The following is a 16,627-nucleotide window of genomic DNA, read 5'->3' as shown; positions in this document are numbered from 1 at the left end:
GCAAACCCGACAGCCGTTGCCCGTCCTTCTTGCTCCCCCAGTTTGCGGGAAGGCCGCCCTCCCTCCCCCACCCCACCCAGCCCTTCTCACAGTGCAGGTCACCTGGGCGCTGTGAGCAGAGGAGGGAGCGGTGGGAAGGGCGGCAGAGGGAAGACTCCTGGCGCACCGGGAGGGAAGTGGGAAGTTGAGTCGGTGGTGCGAGGAGAGGAGCCGGGCTTGGGGAGGAAAGGCAGAGGCAGGGCGTAGTGGGGAACGGCTGGGGGTTCGTGCGTGGAGAGCGCGGGAGGGGGTGGGAGAGAGAAGGGTCGGGGGAAAGTGAGGAGTGGGGGTGAGGGGCTGCGCTAGGGCTGGGAGTGTTGATTGAGGTGGGGTTTGGCTGGTATGGGGTTTGAGGGAGGAGCCGGGGCAGGTCCCAGGGCGCAGGTGAGGGGCTGAGAGGCGGAGCCAGGGTCGGAGGGAGGGATCGAGGTCCGGAGGCCGGCTCTCCGGTTCCGCGCTCAGGGACGCGGGAGGCGGCGCGGGGGGCTGCGGGCGGCGCGTGGGGTCCCGGCTCGGCGATGCGGGTGCACCTGGGAGCGCTGGCCGGCGCGGCGGCGCTGAGCGGGGCGCTCAGCTTTGTGCTCCTGGCGGCCGCCATCGGCACGGACTTCTGGTACATCATTGACACAGAGCGGCTGCAGCGGAGCGGCCCGGGGGCGCGGGACCCGGCAGGGGCCTCCAACCGCAGCCAGCTCGAACCTCTGAGCTCGCACTCCGGCCTCTGGCGGACCTGCCGGGGTAAGGATGTACCCGGGTACCCGGGGCGGTGGCCGCCACCGCCGCCCCTGCGCGGCGCCGGGCTCGCCCGGGACTTGTTGCTTGGAGCGCATCCGCCCCCCAAGCCCCGGGGCGCGAAACGCGGTATCTGGGGTCGGAAGGGCAGGTGGGCAGGGCTTCTGGGGCTGCCTTCGCAGTTCCGAGAGGCGCCGGGGCGAAGCCTTGGTCCGGGGTCCGAACCCCGGGGCCCCCGCCCACCGAGTCCTCTGCCCCATCCAGTCCAGAGCCCGTGCGCGCCGCTGATGAACCCCTTCTGGCAGGAGAACGTGACCTTCAGCGACTCGAGCCGACAACTTCTCAGTGAGTCCGGGGAGTGTGGGATGGGGGAGGACCCGGGGCTGGACACCAGTTTGGGAGCTTTTGTCCAAACAGCAGGCGAGGTGGGGTGGGGGGCGTTGGCGCTGCGTTGGAGAGGGCGGTCGGGGCGGCCTCTGGCACCGGCGGGAGAGGGGAACGCGCGTAGGAGCAGGAACCGGGGTCCACTTGCTCCACCCGTAACGTGTGGTTGAGGATTCATTCAACAAACGTTGGCTGAAGGCTTTCTGTGCGCCAGGCACCGTGCTGCTGCCGAAGGCCCAGGCCAGGCGCTCAGGGGGCGCACAGACTAGCTGGTGAGACCGAGGTGGAAGTGCGCAGTTACATTTCAGAGTGACAAGCAGCACGAGGGAGGGTGGCTGGGAGCCCGAAGAGAAACCTAAACCAGCCCGGGGAGCTGACTGTCACAACCCCTTGTCAGCCTTCTCTGCATCCTCGGTGTTGAGAACAAGCGCTTGGCAGTAGCAGGGATGCAGTAAATATTTGTTGAATGATTCAAGAGAGGCAACCAGGAGGCAGAGGACGGCTCCCTGTCGCCAGGGACCATGTGTCTGTTGTTCCTGGCTGATTTCCCAGTGCCTGGCACGGTGATTGGAACTCTGGAAAGGTGGGAGGATAGAATTTGAGAAAGCAAACGGGCTGAATAAACAGTGGAGGAAGGAGGGAAGTCAGAGTCATAGTTCGATTCACTGAGGCTCGCAGCTGGCCAGACATGGAGCTGAACGCTCTCCATCTGTGTCCTCATTTCATCTCCACAGCCTCCCTATGAAGTTCTTTGTCATCTCTGTCTTAATCTTTATTTTTCCAAAGAGGAAACTGAGGCCCAGAGAGGTACCACAGAAAGGACATGATGAGGAAATGAGGACTGAGTTCCATAGACCTTGAAAAGTATGCGCAGCTTTTGATAGACTTACTGAGTGAGGCTTGGGGATGTGACTCTTAGAATGAAGACAAGTCCCTAGCATGGCCCACAAGGGCTGCCAGGGTCCCTCTCCAACTCCACTCTCCCCTTTGCTCCTTCCTCTCCAGCTATGCTGGCCTTGGTCCAGTTCCTGGAGAGGTGCTAAGTTTCCTCCTGCCACAGGAACTTCGCACATGCTGTTGCCTCCAACTGGAGTCTCCCTGCTCCCATCCTTCCAGCTTGACTTGGTCAGCTCCTACTCGTGCTACAGGTTGTGTGGCATTTTTTTCGACCCTGAGCTCCATGAGGGCAGGGACCACGTCTTTCTTGCCACTGCTGGATTCCCTGTGTTTAGCACAGAGCCTGGTATAGAGTAGCCCATGAGCCAAGGTTTGCTGAGCAGGCATGAGAGTGAATGCAAACTCTATTATTTAGAGGTAGAACTCAATCCAAATTTGTTGAATGACTGAATGAGTATATGAATGAACCAGACTCTTTCTCTAAAGTCCAGTGGTGGGCTGGAAGATATTTAACAATTGGCTGTCTGCGGGAGGGGAGAGTCTTGATTTGTGGCATTTGCCAATCTCTGTGGTGTAAATATTCCCACTGTGGTCAGTTTCAGGCTGTCACCATGATGTCAACTGGCTCCTCATACTGCTGAAAACTTAACAGCTGACTCTGTGATACAATCCAGCTCCAGCACACCACTGAATGAAGTTCCATTGAAGGAGATATCCCCTAGATGCTTGGAATATGAGGGGGGTGGAGGAAAGGAAGTGGTCTCACGAACTCTGTCCTCAGCCCCAAGCTGTGCTAGGAGGAACTTTGGGTGTCCTCAGAGCATATCAAGAGTAATAAAGAATTCCTGTTCAAAAACTCCTGTGTTGGCTAACAGGCTTCTGAATGTAGTGCTGTGGTCCACAGAGAAGGCTGGAGAAGGTAGCAAGGAGATGGTGTATCAAGCTACTACAGCCTTAAAACAAAGTTGGTGTCTCTTTGGACTTTAAAATTTTTCCTGTGCAGCTTATTTTATTTATTTTTTATTTATTATTATTTTATTTATTTTTGGCCGTGTCGGGTCTGCGTTGCTGCGCATGGGCTTTCTCTAGTTGTGGCGAGCGGGGGCTACTCTTTGCTGCGGTGCGTGGGCTTCTCATTGCGGTGGCTTCTCTGGTTGTGGAGCATGGGCTCTAGGCACGAGGGCTTCAGTAGGTGTGGCGTGCGGGCTCAGCAGTTGTGGCATGCGGGCTCAGTAGTTGTGGCGCACGGGCTTGGTTGCTCCGCGGCATGTGGGATCTTCCTGGACCAGGGCTCTAACCCGTGTCCCTGCACTGGCAGGCAGATTCTTAACCACTGCACCACCAGGGAAGTCCCCCCAGCCTCCTTTAGATGCAGTCACATCTATGGCCCTTTGCTGGGCTGGGTGCTGGCATTCAGCCTGCTTATCACATCAGTGAGTAAACTGGATGGCTAACCACAGTCACCACTGGTCTGGCCTCTTCCTGAAACTTGATAATGAACCAACCGTGTGTTGTCCAGGGTTTTGAGAAACAGGCAAAACTCACATCCACAGTCTGTTCATCTGTTCCTTTGGCCCTAGGTCTAACGCCCTGCTTCACCACCAACTAGGCACGTGGCTTTGGGCAAATTTCTTACCTCTCCGAGCCTCAGCTCCCCCATGGGCAAAATGAAGATAACTGTCATGTCTCCTCATAAGGCTAATTCAAGGATGAAGTGGGAGAGTATATTTAAAGAGCCTCAGGCAGTGTCTGGCTCCTTTAAGTCTGCCGTAAGTGTTAGCTGCTCTTACTACCATTGTATCATCACAGAGAGGAGGCTGCGCGTCAGACCTCGTGCTCACTGCAAATCACCCCCAGAGAGAGCTTTTTCACAGAATCTCTTTATCCCCAGAAAGAGTTTTGAATGTTGTCCAAGTTCTTTTATTATATGAAGACGTTTCATTCCCTTTATGCAGAGCCCATAGAGGAGAGAGGCCAGGTGACAAGCAGCGTGTTCTGTGAGTCAGCCTCCTAGACAAATCCCCGCGGGGGTGTATGGGAAGAACCATTGGTTTTCCCTCCAAGAAAATCCAAGCAGGTAGCCTACTTCAGTACCCAATAAAAATCCACCTTGCTTGGATGTTTTATCTTCCTGATTAGCTCTGGGGATGTCATGGGTTTGGTTCCCTGGCTAGGGACTGGAATTTGTTTTGGTGGCGGGGGGGGGGGGGGTCTTCAAATTCAGCACAGTTTACATAAAAGAGCCACAGTCTAGAACCAACCAGGCTAGCTGTATCAGCCAGGAGTCTTTTGATGGTAAGTGACGGAAACTCAAATCATACTAGTTGAAACAGAAAAGGAATTCCTGGTCCACGAAACTGAAAAGCTCAAGCCCCCTGGGATCCAGAGCTAAACTCGATTTCTTTTTCTCCTCTCTGGGCTTTGCTTCTGTTTGGGTTCTGCTTTCAACTAAATCCTCTCCAGAATCAGCAACCTAAGCAGAAGGAGCCTGTTGCCCAGTCATTCTGCAAAACCTCCAGGTATGTCTCTGACTGGACTAGATTGGATCACGTGCCCAGGTCTGAGCCAGTCAGTGTGGCCGAAGGGAAGGAATGTGCTGATTGGCTGAGCTGAGTCATGTGCCTCTCCCAGCAGGATGTGGGGGGTGGGGTCAGCCACATCATAGATAAGGGCACTCCTTCCTCCCAGCTGTGTGACCTCTGGCCAGCCACCTCCTTCCATAAATGGGCTGTTTTATAAACAGCAAGGTCCTACTGTATAGCACAGGGAACTATATTCAATATCCTGTGGATGGAAAAGAATATGAAAAAGAATGTATATATATGTATGACTGAGTCACTCTGCTGTGCAGCAGTAGTTAACACAACATTGTCATTCAACTATACTTCAATAAAATAATAAATTAAGAAAATAACTGGGCTGTTTTGAGATGAAATGAGATCACAGAAGGAAAGCATCCAGCGTAGGGTATCACCCAAAGCAGGAGGTCAGTTATTGTCTCCTCCTTCTGCTCTAAGTCATATTGTCTCCCTGAACCTCAGGCTTCTCATCTGTAAAATGGAGCTAATCATTGCAAATGCCTTTGCTTAGTGCTGGGGATAAAACATGATGAGACAGGTGGGGTCCTTGCCACATAGGCTTAGTGTCTAGTGCAGGAGACAGACAATAAACACACGGACCAGTGAATAAATTAACATAAAATGGCTTCAAATAGTAGTAGGTGTAACAAAGGAAATGAAACAGGGGCATGTAATAAAAGGAGGTGGGGACCACTTTCAGTGGAGTGGTTGAAAGGCAATAAAAATAACAGTCAATGATTACAGAACAGGTGCTGTGTGCCAAACCCTGTCCTGAGGTCTTTACGTGTTTAACCCATTTAAGCTTCACAACAGACCCACGAGGCAGGTACTGTTATTATGCTCCTCACTTTTCAAATGAGGAAACCGAGGCACAGAGAGGTTAGGTAAGTTACCAAAGTTTGCACGGTAACTGGTTGATCTGGGATTTGAACCCAGGCAGTCTCTATTCTTTTAGAATGATGCTACACCGAGGGTAATTCCAGTATAACGTGAGTGTGCCAAGACCGGAGGCCACGGCAGACCAGGGGAAAAGTTCCTAGCCTGTTTCTTGGGTTCAGAGTTCTGCTATCCTCCACTGCCTACAGGAGGAACTCAACACGTGAGAACTAAGATTACCATGTAGAATTAATAACACTAATAATGTTGACAGGTCATTTTTTTCCATCAAGAGCAAATACGTACCAGGTGCAAGAGATCTTTTCGGCTCAGAAGTGCTTTGCTGCAAAGGAAAAGCAAACCCAGAAAAATGCCAAGTCGTTCACGCCAAGGATAACTGTGTGAATGATTCATTATTGCACTGTTCAAAGAATAGCTCGATGGGAAAAGCAGCCTTGCAGAATGCTTGCGAGGTCAGGAAGCCCCGGGGTGGTTAGCGAAGTAACAGTCCTTCTCTTAAAGAGAGCAGAGAAGTATTCTCCAGAAACATCAGAAGCTCTGGCGAAAGAAGGAAGTCTCAGGAACCATTTCCCAAAGGGGAAAGTGTCACTATCTTTATTTTCAAACCTTGTCAGTATGACTTGGAGACTCCAAGAAATGCTCAGAGATATTCAGTCCTATTATGCCTGGTAAGGAAGTGGATTTTTATAATTTTTGTAAATTTTCGAGTCTACTGTCATCAGAACATAGCTTCCTTGAGGACAGGGCTGCATGTTAGTTATCTTCCTGATCTCCAACATTATTAGTATTATTAACTCTAGACGGTAATCTTAGCTCTCATGTCTTGAGCTCCTACTGTAAACACTGTAGTGGATTGAAAGGTATCACCGCCCCCCCACAAAAGATGTGTCCACATCCTAACCCTCGGTACCTGTGAATGGGACCTCATTTGGGAAAAGTAACTTCGCAGGTGTAACTGAGTTAAGGCTCTCGAGATGAGATCATTGTGGATTAACCTAAATCCTGTGAGTGTCCTGGTAAAACAAAGGAGAATCACAGAGGAGAGAAAAGAAGGTCATAGGAAGATGAAGGTGGACGGAGGGATGCTGCCACGAGCCAAGGAATGCCAAGGACTGCCGGCAACTGCCAGAAGCTGGAAGAGTCAAGGAAGGATTCTCCCCTGGAGTCTCTGAAGGGAGCGCGGTCCTGCTGACACCTTGATTTTGGACTTAGGGCCTCCAGAACCGTGAGAGAATAAATTCCTCCTGCTATTAAGACACCTAGTTTGTAGTAATTTGTTATGTCAGCTCTAGGAAATTAAAACAACGATCTCATCTATAGAAGTGCACCCCCCTCGCTGCCCACCCTGTTTTTCTGCATCATCACACTCATGTCCTTTGTGACACTTGGTCTGTAATTATCCCCTTTATTTCCTACTAGTCTGTCTCCTGTACTGGACTGTGGTCTCCATGAGGGCAGAGACCTTGTCCCCTGCAGCAGCCCCAGGCTCTATGGGGCCCATAGACGTTTGTTTCTGAGTGAGATGTGACTGGAGGTGGGGACATTTCCAAGTAGAACATAACTCAGAATCAATATTTATGTCCCCAGACAGCAGTCCTGAAAATCAGAAAATAAAAAATACCAAGGCACATACCAAAAAAATATATATATACACTAAACCAAATTTCAGCAGGAGATCTTACAGCTTTCCCAGCGGGTGTCCTGTTCTTGCACAGACATTTAATTGAACATGGACGCGAACTCAGCAGCAGCGTTGGCTGGGGACCTCACACATGGGACTGCTGGGCCAAACCAGCTCCGGGAAACCTCATTACTTTCTAAATGAGAAATGATTTCATTTCTCAGCCATCATCTGGAGACAATGCCATGCAGGAGACAGAGCTTACAGAACCAGGTTTTCACACCAGCTGTTGTGCTTCCTTTCCCAAAGTTTTTCCTTTAGAAAGAAAGGAAAGAAAGAAGGAAGGAAGGAAGGAAGGAAGGGAGGGAGGGAGGGAGGGAGGGAAGGAAGGAGGGAAGGAGGAAGGACTACAGGTCCCGCCCCCTGGAATCACATTTTATCGTGTGACAGTCCCGGAGAGGAAATCAGCTTTGTTTCCTCGACTTGCCAAGGCTGGTGGCATTTAGGGTCTTGAAGACAAAGTGATTTGATCACAGTGGAAGTCCGACTGAGTGATTATCTTCATCATCTTTATTGTTGGCAGGGTTATGGTTTATTTAATACTTGCTCTATGGAACTCTCCATTTTCTCCACACACATTGTTCTTATGATAATACCATGAGCTGCACATTATGACCTCCATTTCATGGATGTGAAAATGGGGTTCTGAGGATTAAGTGACTCACAAAAGACAAGCAATTTGGGGTCAGAGGAGGGGGGGATGGATGCTGGTGGCACTTTTCTGAGTCATTCTTTCTCTGACCTCCCCCTATTCTCTCCTGCTCATCCCCCCACCTGTCACTCTTCTCCAGCAGAGGATGCTTCCAGTGGCTGGGAAGGATATGAACTCCTGCATCCTTGCTGGCTTTGCTCCCTGCTGAGCCCTGGAACCTGGCAGGTGCTGGATACACACTTGTTGACTATCGCCTCCGTCCTCTGGTGAAGCCGCATTCCTTCACGTCTTAGCTGCAGCTCAGCCCCTGTGAGATTTTCTCAAACACCCTGGCTGAGTTGGGTCCCACTCTGTCTGCTCTCTGTTCCAACCTTCATAATAATGGTACCATATTGACACCCACCCAGATCTCCCACTGAACTCTGCTCTACTGTAAACCACTGCTTGTGGCATCTCTGCTTGGAGTCCAGCAGGCGTCTCACCCTTGACAAGTCCTGGTATCCACCGCAGCCCACTCTGCCTCCCCCATCTTTCCCATCTTGGCAGATGGCAACTCATCCATCCCGTGGCTCAGGCCCTAAATCTCAGTGTCACCTTGCCCCTCTCTTTTTCTCCTACTCTCATCAAAGTGGTTGCTTGTTTTACCTTCAAAATATACCTGGGACCTGACCACTTCTCACCACCCCACTGCTTCCATCCAGGTCCAGGGTTATTGCAGTAGCCACCCCATGGTCTTCCTGCTTCCAGCTTGGTCCCTGTACTGTTTTCTCGGCCAGCTGAGAAGTTACCGCAAGCTCGGTGGCTTAAAACAACAGGAATTTATGGTCTCAAGTTCTGGAGGTCAGAAGTCCAAAATCAAGGTGTCAGCAGGATTGGTCCTTCTGGAGGTTCTGGGGGAGAACCCATTCCAGCCCTCACTCCTGGCTTCTGGGGGCTGCCGTCCCTCCTGGGTGGTCCTTGCCTTGTAGAAGCATTACTCTGATCTCCATCTCTGTTTTCACCTCATCTTCTCCTCTGTATTTCCCCCCCTTTCTCTTATAAAGTCAAAGAAGATATACAGATTGCCAACAGAGACATGAAAGTATGCTCAACGTCACTAATATTAGAGAAATGCAAATCAAAACTACAATGAGGTATCACCTCACACCAGTCAGAATGGCCATCATCAAAACATCTACAAACGCTGAATGCTGGAGAGGGTGTGAAGAAAAAGGAACCCTCTTGCACTGTCGGTGGGAATGTAAATTGATACAGCCACTGTGGAGAACAGTATGGAGCTTCCTTAAAAAACTAAAAATAGAACTACCATACGATCCAGCAATCCCACTACTGGGCATATACCCTGAGAAAACAAAAATTCAAAAAGAGTCATGTACCACAATGTTCATTGCAGCTCTATTTACAATAGCCAGGACATGGAAGCAACCTAAGTGACAATCGACAGATGAATAGATAAAGAAGATGTGGCACATATATACAATGGAATATTATTCAGCCATAAAAAGAAACGAAATTGAGTTATTTGTAGTGAGGTGGATGGACCTAGAGACTGTCATACAGAGTGAAGTAAGTCAGAAAGAGAAAAACAAGTACCATATGCTAACACATATATATGGAATCTAAAAAAAATAAAAAAGGTTCTGAAGAACCTAGGGGCAGAACAGGAATAAAGACACAGACCTAGAGAATGGACTTGAGGACACGGGGAGGGGGAAGGGTAAGCTGGGACGAAGTGAGAGAGTGGCATGGACATATATACACTACCAAATGTAAAATAGCTAGCTAGTGGGAAGCAGCCGCATAGCACAGGGAGATCAGCTCGGTGCTTTGTGACCACCTGGAGGGGTGGGATAGGGAGGGTGGGAAGGAGGGAGATGCAAGAGGGAAGAGATATGGGGATATATGTATACGTATAGCTGATTCACTCTGTTATGCAGCAGAAACTAACACACCATTGTAAAGCAATTATACTCCAATAAAGATGTTTAAATAAATAAATAAAGTCATTGGGTCTCACCCGAGATGAGCTCATCTGGAGACCCTGGACTTCGTTACATCGGCAACGACTCTTGTCCCTAATGAGGTCACATTCACAGGTTCCTGCTGGATGTGAACTTGGGAGCCGCCTTTCAACCCACTACGCCCTCTGCTGTCCACTCTCAATATAGTGGCCAGAGCGACCTTTAGAAACTGAAGTTAAATTCTAGTTTCTTCCGCCCCAAACTGTCTGGTGGCCTCCATCTCATTCAGAGAGAAGTTCAAAATCTTCCCGTTGGCTCAGGAGCCCCACGTGAGCTGCTGTTAACTCTGCCTTCCTCCTGCACTGCCTTCCCCTCCCTGACTCCCCGCTGCCCTCGCCGGCTTTGGCCAGCCTCAGCCGCACCGGGCACACGCCCTCCCATCTCAGACTCCGCCCCCGCCCCTCCCTGCGGCCCCTCCCTTCCGGCCCTTGCGCAGCTGCCTCCCTCGCCTTCTTCAGGTCTTTGCTCCAATGTCACTTCTTCAGTGGAGCCACTGCTCTGGCCCCTCCTCTGCTTTATTCACGCCCCGCCCCAGGAGTTTGTCACCACCTCTCAACTTTGTCACTTATTTGTTCACTTGCTTGAATCCACACAGCCCGACGAGGGCAGGAGTCCTGGTGGATTTGCCGCTGAATCCGCTGTGCCGGGGACAGAGCCTGGCACAAAGCATGCACTCAATACACATGTGCTGAGTGAAGAAGCGAATGAACAAGGACAATACTTCCCTCGCAGGGTGTGTGAGAATTACTTGAGCTGATACTCATACAGCACAAAGTCTGGCATAGCTGAGCCTCGATAACTGTTGCTATTAATAATATTATTATCATTATTATTATTTTTTTTTGCGGTACGCGGGCCTCTCAGTGTTGTGGCCTCTCCCGTTGTGGAGCACAGGCTCCGGACGCGCAGGCTCAGCGGCCATGGCTCACGGGCCCAGCCGCTCCGCGGCATGTGGGATCTTCCCGGACCGGGGCACGAACCCGTGTCCCCTGCATCGGCAGGCGGACTCTCAACCACTGCGCCACCAGGCAAGCCCTACCATCATTATTATAAGCAGCAGTGGTGTTGATTTCTTCCCCCAGCGTTTGGGTGCTGGCCCACAGGAGGTGCTCAGTGAATGTCTGTTGATTAACAGAAGGATGTTAGTAACCTGCTGTCCTCCTGTCTCCCCTAAGCCATGCATGGGACGTTTGTGATTCTGCTGCCCCTCAGCCTCATCCTGATGGTTTTTGGGGGGATGACAGGGTTTCTGAGCTTCCTCCTGCGAGCCTCCCTCCTTCTCCTGCTCACGGGGACCCTCTTCCTCTTTGGAGGTAGGTGCCCACCCTGCACGGGGCCCGGGTTCCAGGAGGGGCCGTGCCCGATCCCCCAGAAGGGAAGGGTTGGGGGGGTCCCATCGTTTCTGGGGCTTGCTTCCCCCTCCTGTGATCTCCTAGCTGGAAGGGATCAGTAGCTCCCCACCCAGGGTCCCTGGGTCTGTGTTCCCAAGAGAGAAGCATAGGGGTGAGAGCAGATTCTGAGAATCGCTTTCATTATTTCACAGAAGAAGCGTGTTATGAGAGCGTCAGCGTTAGGGCCATGGGCTGGAGGGAGACCCTCACTCTGGCCACCCTCAGTCTTTCATGTGCACCTGCCATCCTGACAGGCGTTGCTTTGATTGATTAAAACCAAACTCACAGCTGGTTGTTTTATGGCCTCCCTGCTTCTGGTGCATTTGAAATGGACCTTAAAAAAGAACAAGAACAGTAATGACACACACACGCAGAATCCATGGAGGGAAATAAAGAAAAGTAATGCCTGGAGATGAGAATACGGTGAGGCTCTGATCCCCTCAACCCACCTGCTATTATTATTAATATTGGCATTAATAGTTTGCCCAGTGACTAATTCTCCAAACAGCACCTTCCAGGGGAACTCTCCTGATGGAGAAATTCTCTAATTTGCCACGAAACAGGCAACGAGCACTTGGCGTGTGGCAGGTGCCAACGTGGAGCTGAGATGTTCATTTAAATTAATAAAAGTTTAAAGAGCCGTGTGGGGCCAGTGGCTATGGGACTGGACAGTGCGTTCTAATAACGTATGCATGGAGCACTGCCGTGTGCAGGGTGCTGCTCTGGGGGCTGGGCATCCAGGGTGGACCCTCTGGAGCTCACATTGGGGCAGACAGGCATTGGTTAAGTCGTTTCACAAACAAATTCTGACCTGGGAAGTGATGGAGGGCCATGTGATGCTGTGAAACCCCATGGTGGGTTGGACTGGCTCGTGGGGGGCGGGGTCCAGGAATCGCCAGGAGCTGAGATGCGGGGATGGGCAGGAGTTACCAGTGGCAGGAAGGGAGGGGAAGGGAGGAGGGAGCACACTGAGCAGGGGGACCGGCAGGGGGAAGGAGGGGCAGGGCCCGGGAATGGGGGTCTGATCTGCTCTCCTTTGCAACCCCTTCAGCCTTGGTGACCCTCGCGGGCATCAGCGTCTACATCGCGTATTCAGCCGCCGCCTTCCGGGAGGCGCTGTTTCTCATGGAGGAGAAGGCCCTGCTGGACCAGGTGGACATCCGCTTCGGCTGGTCCCTGGCCCTGGGCTGGATCAGCTTCATCGCCGAGCTCCTCACCGGGGCGGCCTTCCTGGCAGCAGCCCGCCTGCTCAGCCTGAGATGGAGGCAGGACCAGGCCATCTGAGCCCCGATGCCTGGTCGTGGTGGGAGGGAGGGGTTTGGCGTGGGGGCCTCATGGACCCATCTCGGTGGGCTGCGGCTTCCTCTTCCTCAAAGGCCACCACCTGAGAGCCGCTGTGGACCGGGCTCCAGCCCTGGCTGCTATCTGAGTGCTGCCTGGCACGGTGTGTGCTCTGTCTAGGCACGTGTGTCTCGTGTGGGCTGGAGGAGGCTGAGTGCCAAACCCATGAAAAAGCAAAAGCACCTCCTTCATCATGTACAGAACTTACTGATTGCAACCTCCGTGAGTCTCCTCTGGCTTCACTTCATCCTCACTCCTGCCCTTTGGATGGGTTTCTCTTCTTTGTGAAAGAAACGGAGGACCAGAGAGGTTAGGTAAGTGTTGCAAAAACACACAGCAAGCTAGAGGCATGTTCTCCTTTATCACAGCTTTCCTGAGCAGGTGCATGCCGGCTGGCTGCGACATGGATCCTGTGTGTGGAGGATGCTGCGTCTCAGACCCCGGGCTTCATGCTTCCCGCGACCTGGAACCAGGCGGGAGGCACCGTGGGAAATTGGAGGGCAGGCAGCAGAGATCTGGGCTTCGCAGCAACCAGGAGGTGGACGTGTCCTCCCTGACCCCAGCCGGGCTCGTGCTCACCTGGTCTAGAGTCCTGAGCCTCAAGCAGAAAAGGCTCAGTTAATGCAATGATTCTCCGTGGTCAGCGACTCGCTTTTGAAACAACACAGAGTCATCCCAGAGATGAAAGCCCCTCTTGGACGTTCAGGCGGTCAGTGGTCCCATTCATGTGTCACTTCGCAGGTGCCAGGAGGTCCTCATGGGAGGAGAGGAAGGGTCAGCAAGCCACAATCAGCAGGAAGGGCAACAAGCAAACTTGTGATGCCCAAGAGGCGCTCATCGGCAAGCTCGCCGCGGAGGAGAGCATTACCCGCACTCACACTTAGTGGGAAACAGTGATGCTCCAAACACAACGAGCATCTCCTGGACCGTCGGCTTTGCATTTAGCCTTCATTCCAAACGCTACCTGTGAGCTCAGGACACCCCGAGCCTGTGATAGAAATAGTTTCCACATCAAAGTGTTGATGGAGTCCAGTTCCCAGATCCAAGGCCAGTGAGATTTAAACACGCTGGGAAACACATAACCAGTGTCACGTGCTAAGTCCCCTGACATCCCCTGAATAAGGCCTATGCATGGGCATCAGCAGATCTCAACCCTAACACCCCGCTGCAGTCACCCGGGGAATTTAAAAAATGCCCAGGTGTCACCTCAGGCCATGAAATCACAGTCTCTGGGGTTGGGGGCCCAAGCACCGTTAGCTTCCAGAACTGCTCCGGTTTTCCCCGAAGTACAGCCTGGGTTGAGATGAGCACCAGACTGGCTTAGAACCCCGACAGATGCCTGTGTGTGACTTTATAAAACACAGGTGGGATTTCCTGTGGTGATGGTCTCAGCTCCATAAGAGGCTGCATTTGGGGGAACGACAACAATAAAAACCTCAAGAAGGAGAGCGGCCTGGCATCTGGTTCATACTGGCACATCTCAAATTCATGGAGATCTTATGAAAATGCAGCCTCTGATTCAGTAGGTGGGGTGCGGGGCTGGCGATCCCGCATCTCTAACCAGCTTTGATTGGGAGGATTTACACAGCGTAAACACACGCGGTCTCCTTGAAAGCAGCAGGGGTTGTGGCTCGCTTCTGCACTAGCATGGGAGGTCTGTACTATCACAGGCCGGGTCCTGGTGACATATTGCAGCCCTTCTTCTCTGAAATAATGACACCCCATAGCAGTTGTGTGGCCAGAGGAAGATGTTTTCTTGGCGTGGCTACAGCGAGTCTGGGTGAGGGGGTGCACCTATCTCCTCAGCCCTGTTGGTATTGAGAAGACTTGGCTCCTTTGGGGTGAAAATCACTCCAGTTTTGATACAGGGTGTTTATCGTGTGGGGTGGAGCTTTGGTCTAGAATACGGAGTTGAAAGTTTCCCACGGAGTCGGTCAATTGATAGGGTGATCTTTGGGGACTAATTGTAACACTTCGTCCCTCCCCCAGAAAATTCCATCCCTCTTTTATCCTGATATTTCGGCCCATGGGGATGGGGGCCCCAAGGTGGCTGCATGTCCAAATCCACCTGGCCAGAGTCTCTGAGTCAGTGGGGCTGGGTGGGGTCCCACAGTTCACAGTTCTCACCGGTTCCCAGGTGGTGCAGATGCTCCTGGTCTGGGATCACCCTTTGTATCACACTGACCTGGGAGTTTGTTAAGTGGCAGGGCTGGCTGTCACCTTCCTGCATATTAGAATCATGAGGGCATCTTAAAACCCCTGATTCCGGGGCTGAATCCCTGCTCTGATCACCTCTAGGGAGGGAGTCCAGGCACCGATAATTTTTAAGGCCTCTTCAGATGATTCCAACATCAGCTAAGGTTTAGAACCTGTTCCTGTAAGATGCTGAGTCATGAGATGTGGGGAGGGATTGGGGAACCTCAGGTTTAAGAAACTGCCTGAGGGGCTTCCCTGGTGGTCCAGTGGTAAAGAATTGGCCTTCCAATGCAGGGACGCGGGTTAGATCCCTGGTCGGGGAACTGAGATTCCACATGCCACGGAGCAACTAAGCCCACACGCCACAACTACTGAGCTCGCGCGCCTCAACTAGAGAGCTGCGTGCCGCAAACGATAGAGCCCACGTGCCACAACCAGAGAGAGAAAACCAGCATGCCACAACTAGAGAGAAGCCTGCGAGCCACAACGAAAGATCCCGTGTACCACAACTAAGACCTGATGCAGCCCAAAAATAAATTAAAAAATAAATACAATAAATTCAAAAAGAAAAGAAAAGAAAAGAAACTGCCCGGGCAGGGCTGATGGCAAGAGGTTTGGGGACCACTGGTGTGGACCATGAGAACACCATTATCAACTGCATGATGTCATCATCCTCACCATGACCTCACCCCACCATGACACCCTTACTCTCACCATGACATCTCCTGACCATGACATCCTCCTCCTGACCATGACATCATTACTTGAACTATGACATCCTCCTCCTCATCATAACATGACCATCTCCATGATGTCATCATCCTCAGCATGGCATGACACCATCACAGCTGAAACCCATTGAGTCATCCCTTACCTGCATTGCTCAACGAGCTCATCAATCAATCAGTCGTTCAACAAACCCCCGAGGACAGGGCATTTCATGGAGGGAACTAGGGGCAGTGACCCACCAGAGCAAGCCCTTGCTCTCTGAGCGGCCACATGGTTGAGGAGAGACTGGCAGGTGAAACATGGTTGTTGGTGATGACTGGAGACAAGCGAGGCAGGGTACAGGTCAGGGAACCGAGGCACAGGTGGACTAAATTAAGGAGAGAAAGGGTACAACTAGGACTGAAATTCAGATCTGCCTGATTCCAAGATGATTTCCTTTCCACTTCTGCCGACCCTGTCTGCTCTTGGGTTCAGGATGTTGCTGCTGCTTCTCTTTTGCTCTAGTTCGGAAAAGCGCAAACTGAGTGGATGGCTCACAAAGTCCCATTGCACCGCGTGAACGTGGTTGCAAAACCAGTTTCTAGGCTGAGGAAAGAAAATTTTTTTCACAAAGCGAGAGCAACCGTGCTAGTGAGAGAGCGGTCTTTGCTGCCACCTGCTGGTCACATGGTGGAACTGAGGCTGGACTTGACATTCCAATCAGTCCAGGGACATTTGTTCTCAGCTTCCTGAGTGCCCAGCAGTGGGTTAAATACTGCAGGGCAGGGTGTCTCAACTGGGGCGATTCGCCGCTCCCTCTCCACCTGGGGCTTTTGGGAATGTCTGGAGACATTTTTGGTTGTCATTACTGGGGACGAGTGCTACTGGCATCTAGTGGGTGGAGGCCAGGGGTGCTGCTCAACTTCCACAGTGCACAGGATGCTCCCACCACAAAGAACCGTCTAGTCCCTCATGTCAAAGTGCCGAAGGTGAAAAACCCTGCTAGGGGAACGAAAGGAATAATAACAAGAGAAAGCATGTGTGTTCTAAAGGAACTGACAACACGGCTGAAAAGAATCTCATTCATTAAATAAATATTTACCAAACAC

At 51.8% G+C, this 16,627-nt stretch overlaps 1 protein-coding gene across 1 annotated transcript; it reads left to right on the top strand.

Annotated features, from left to right (window-relative positions):
• Nucleotides 1-504: 504 nt before the first annotated feature.
• Nucleotides 505-15,233, top strand: TMEM114 (transmembrane protein 114). The gene is made up of 4 exons (XM_004270201.2): nt 505-777; nt 1,036-1,116; nt 11,058-11,195; nt 12,325-15,233. Exons 1-4 carry the CDS (start codon nt 558-560, stop codon nt 12,555-12,557), a joined length of 672 nt encoding a protein of 223 aa, XP_004270249.1. The 5' UTR covers nt 505-557; the 3' UTR covers nt 12,558-15,233.
• The last annotated feature ends 1,394 nt before the right edge of the window (nt 15,234-16,627 follow it).

The sequence above is a fragment of the Orcinus orca genome, chromosome 16, assembly GCF_937001465.1.
Source record: "Orcinus orca chromosome 16, mOrcOrc1.1, whole genome shotgun sequence".
Classification (NCBI taxonomy): Eukaryota; Metazoa; Chordata; class Mammalia; order Artiodactyla; family Delphinidae; genus Orcinus; species Orcinus orca.
This window is presented reverse-complemented; position numbering and strand designations above follow the sequence as displayed.

Bases quoted from the DNA above. Each gene is read 5' to 3' on its own strand.
- TMEM114 (XM_004270201.2), top strand. From the start codon at position 558: ATGCGGGTGCACCTGGGAGCGCTGGCCGGCGCGGCGGCGCTGAGCGGG. The intron at 778-1,035 runs GTAAGGATGTAC...TGCCCCATCCAG, and splicing joins CCTCTGGCGGACCTGCCGGG to TCCAGAGCCCGTGCGCGCCG. The intron at 11,196-12,324 runs GTAGGTGCCCAC...CAACCCCTTCAG, and splicing joins GACCCTCTTCCTCTTTGGAG to CCTTGGTGACCCTCGCGGGC.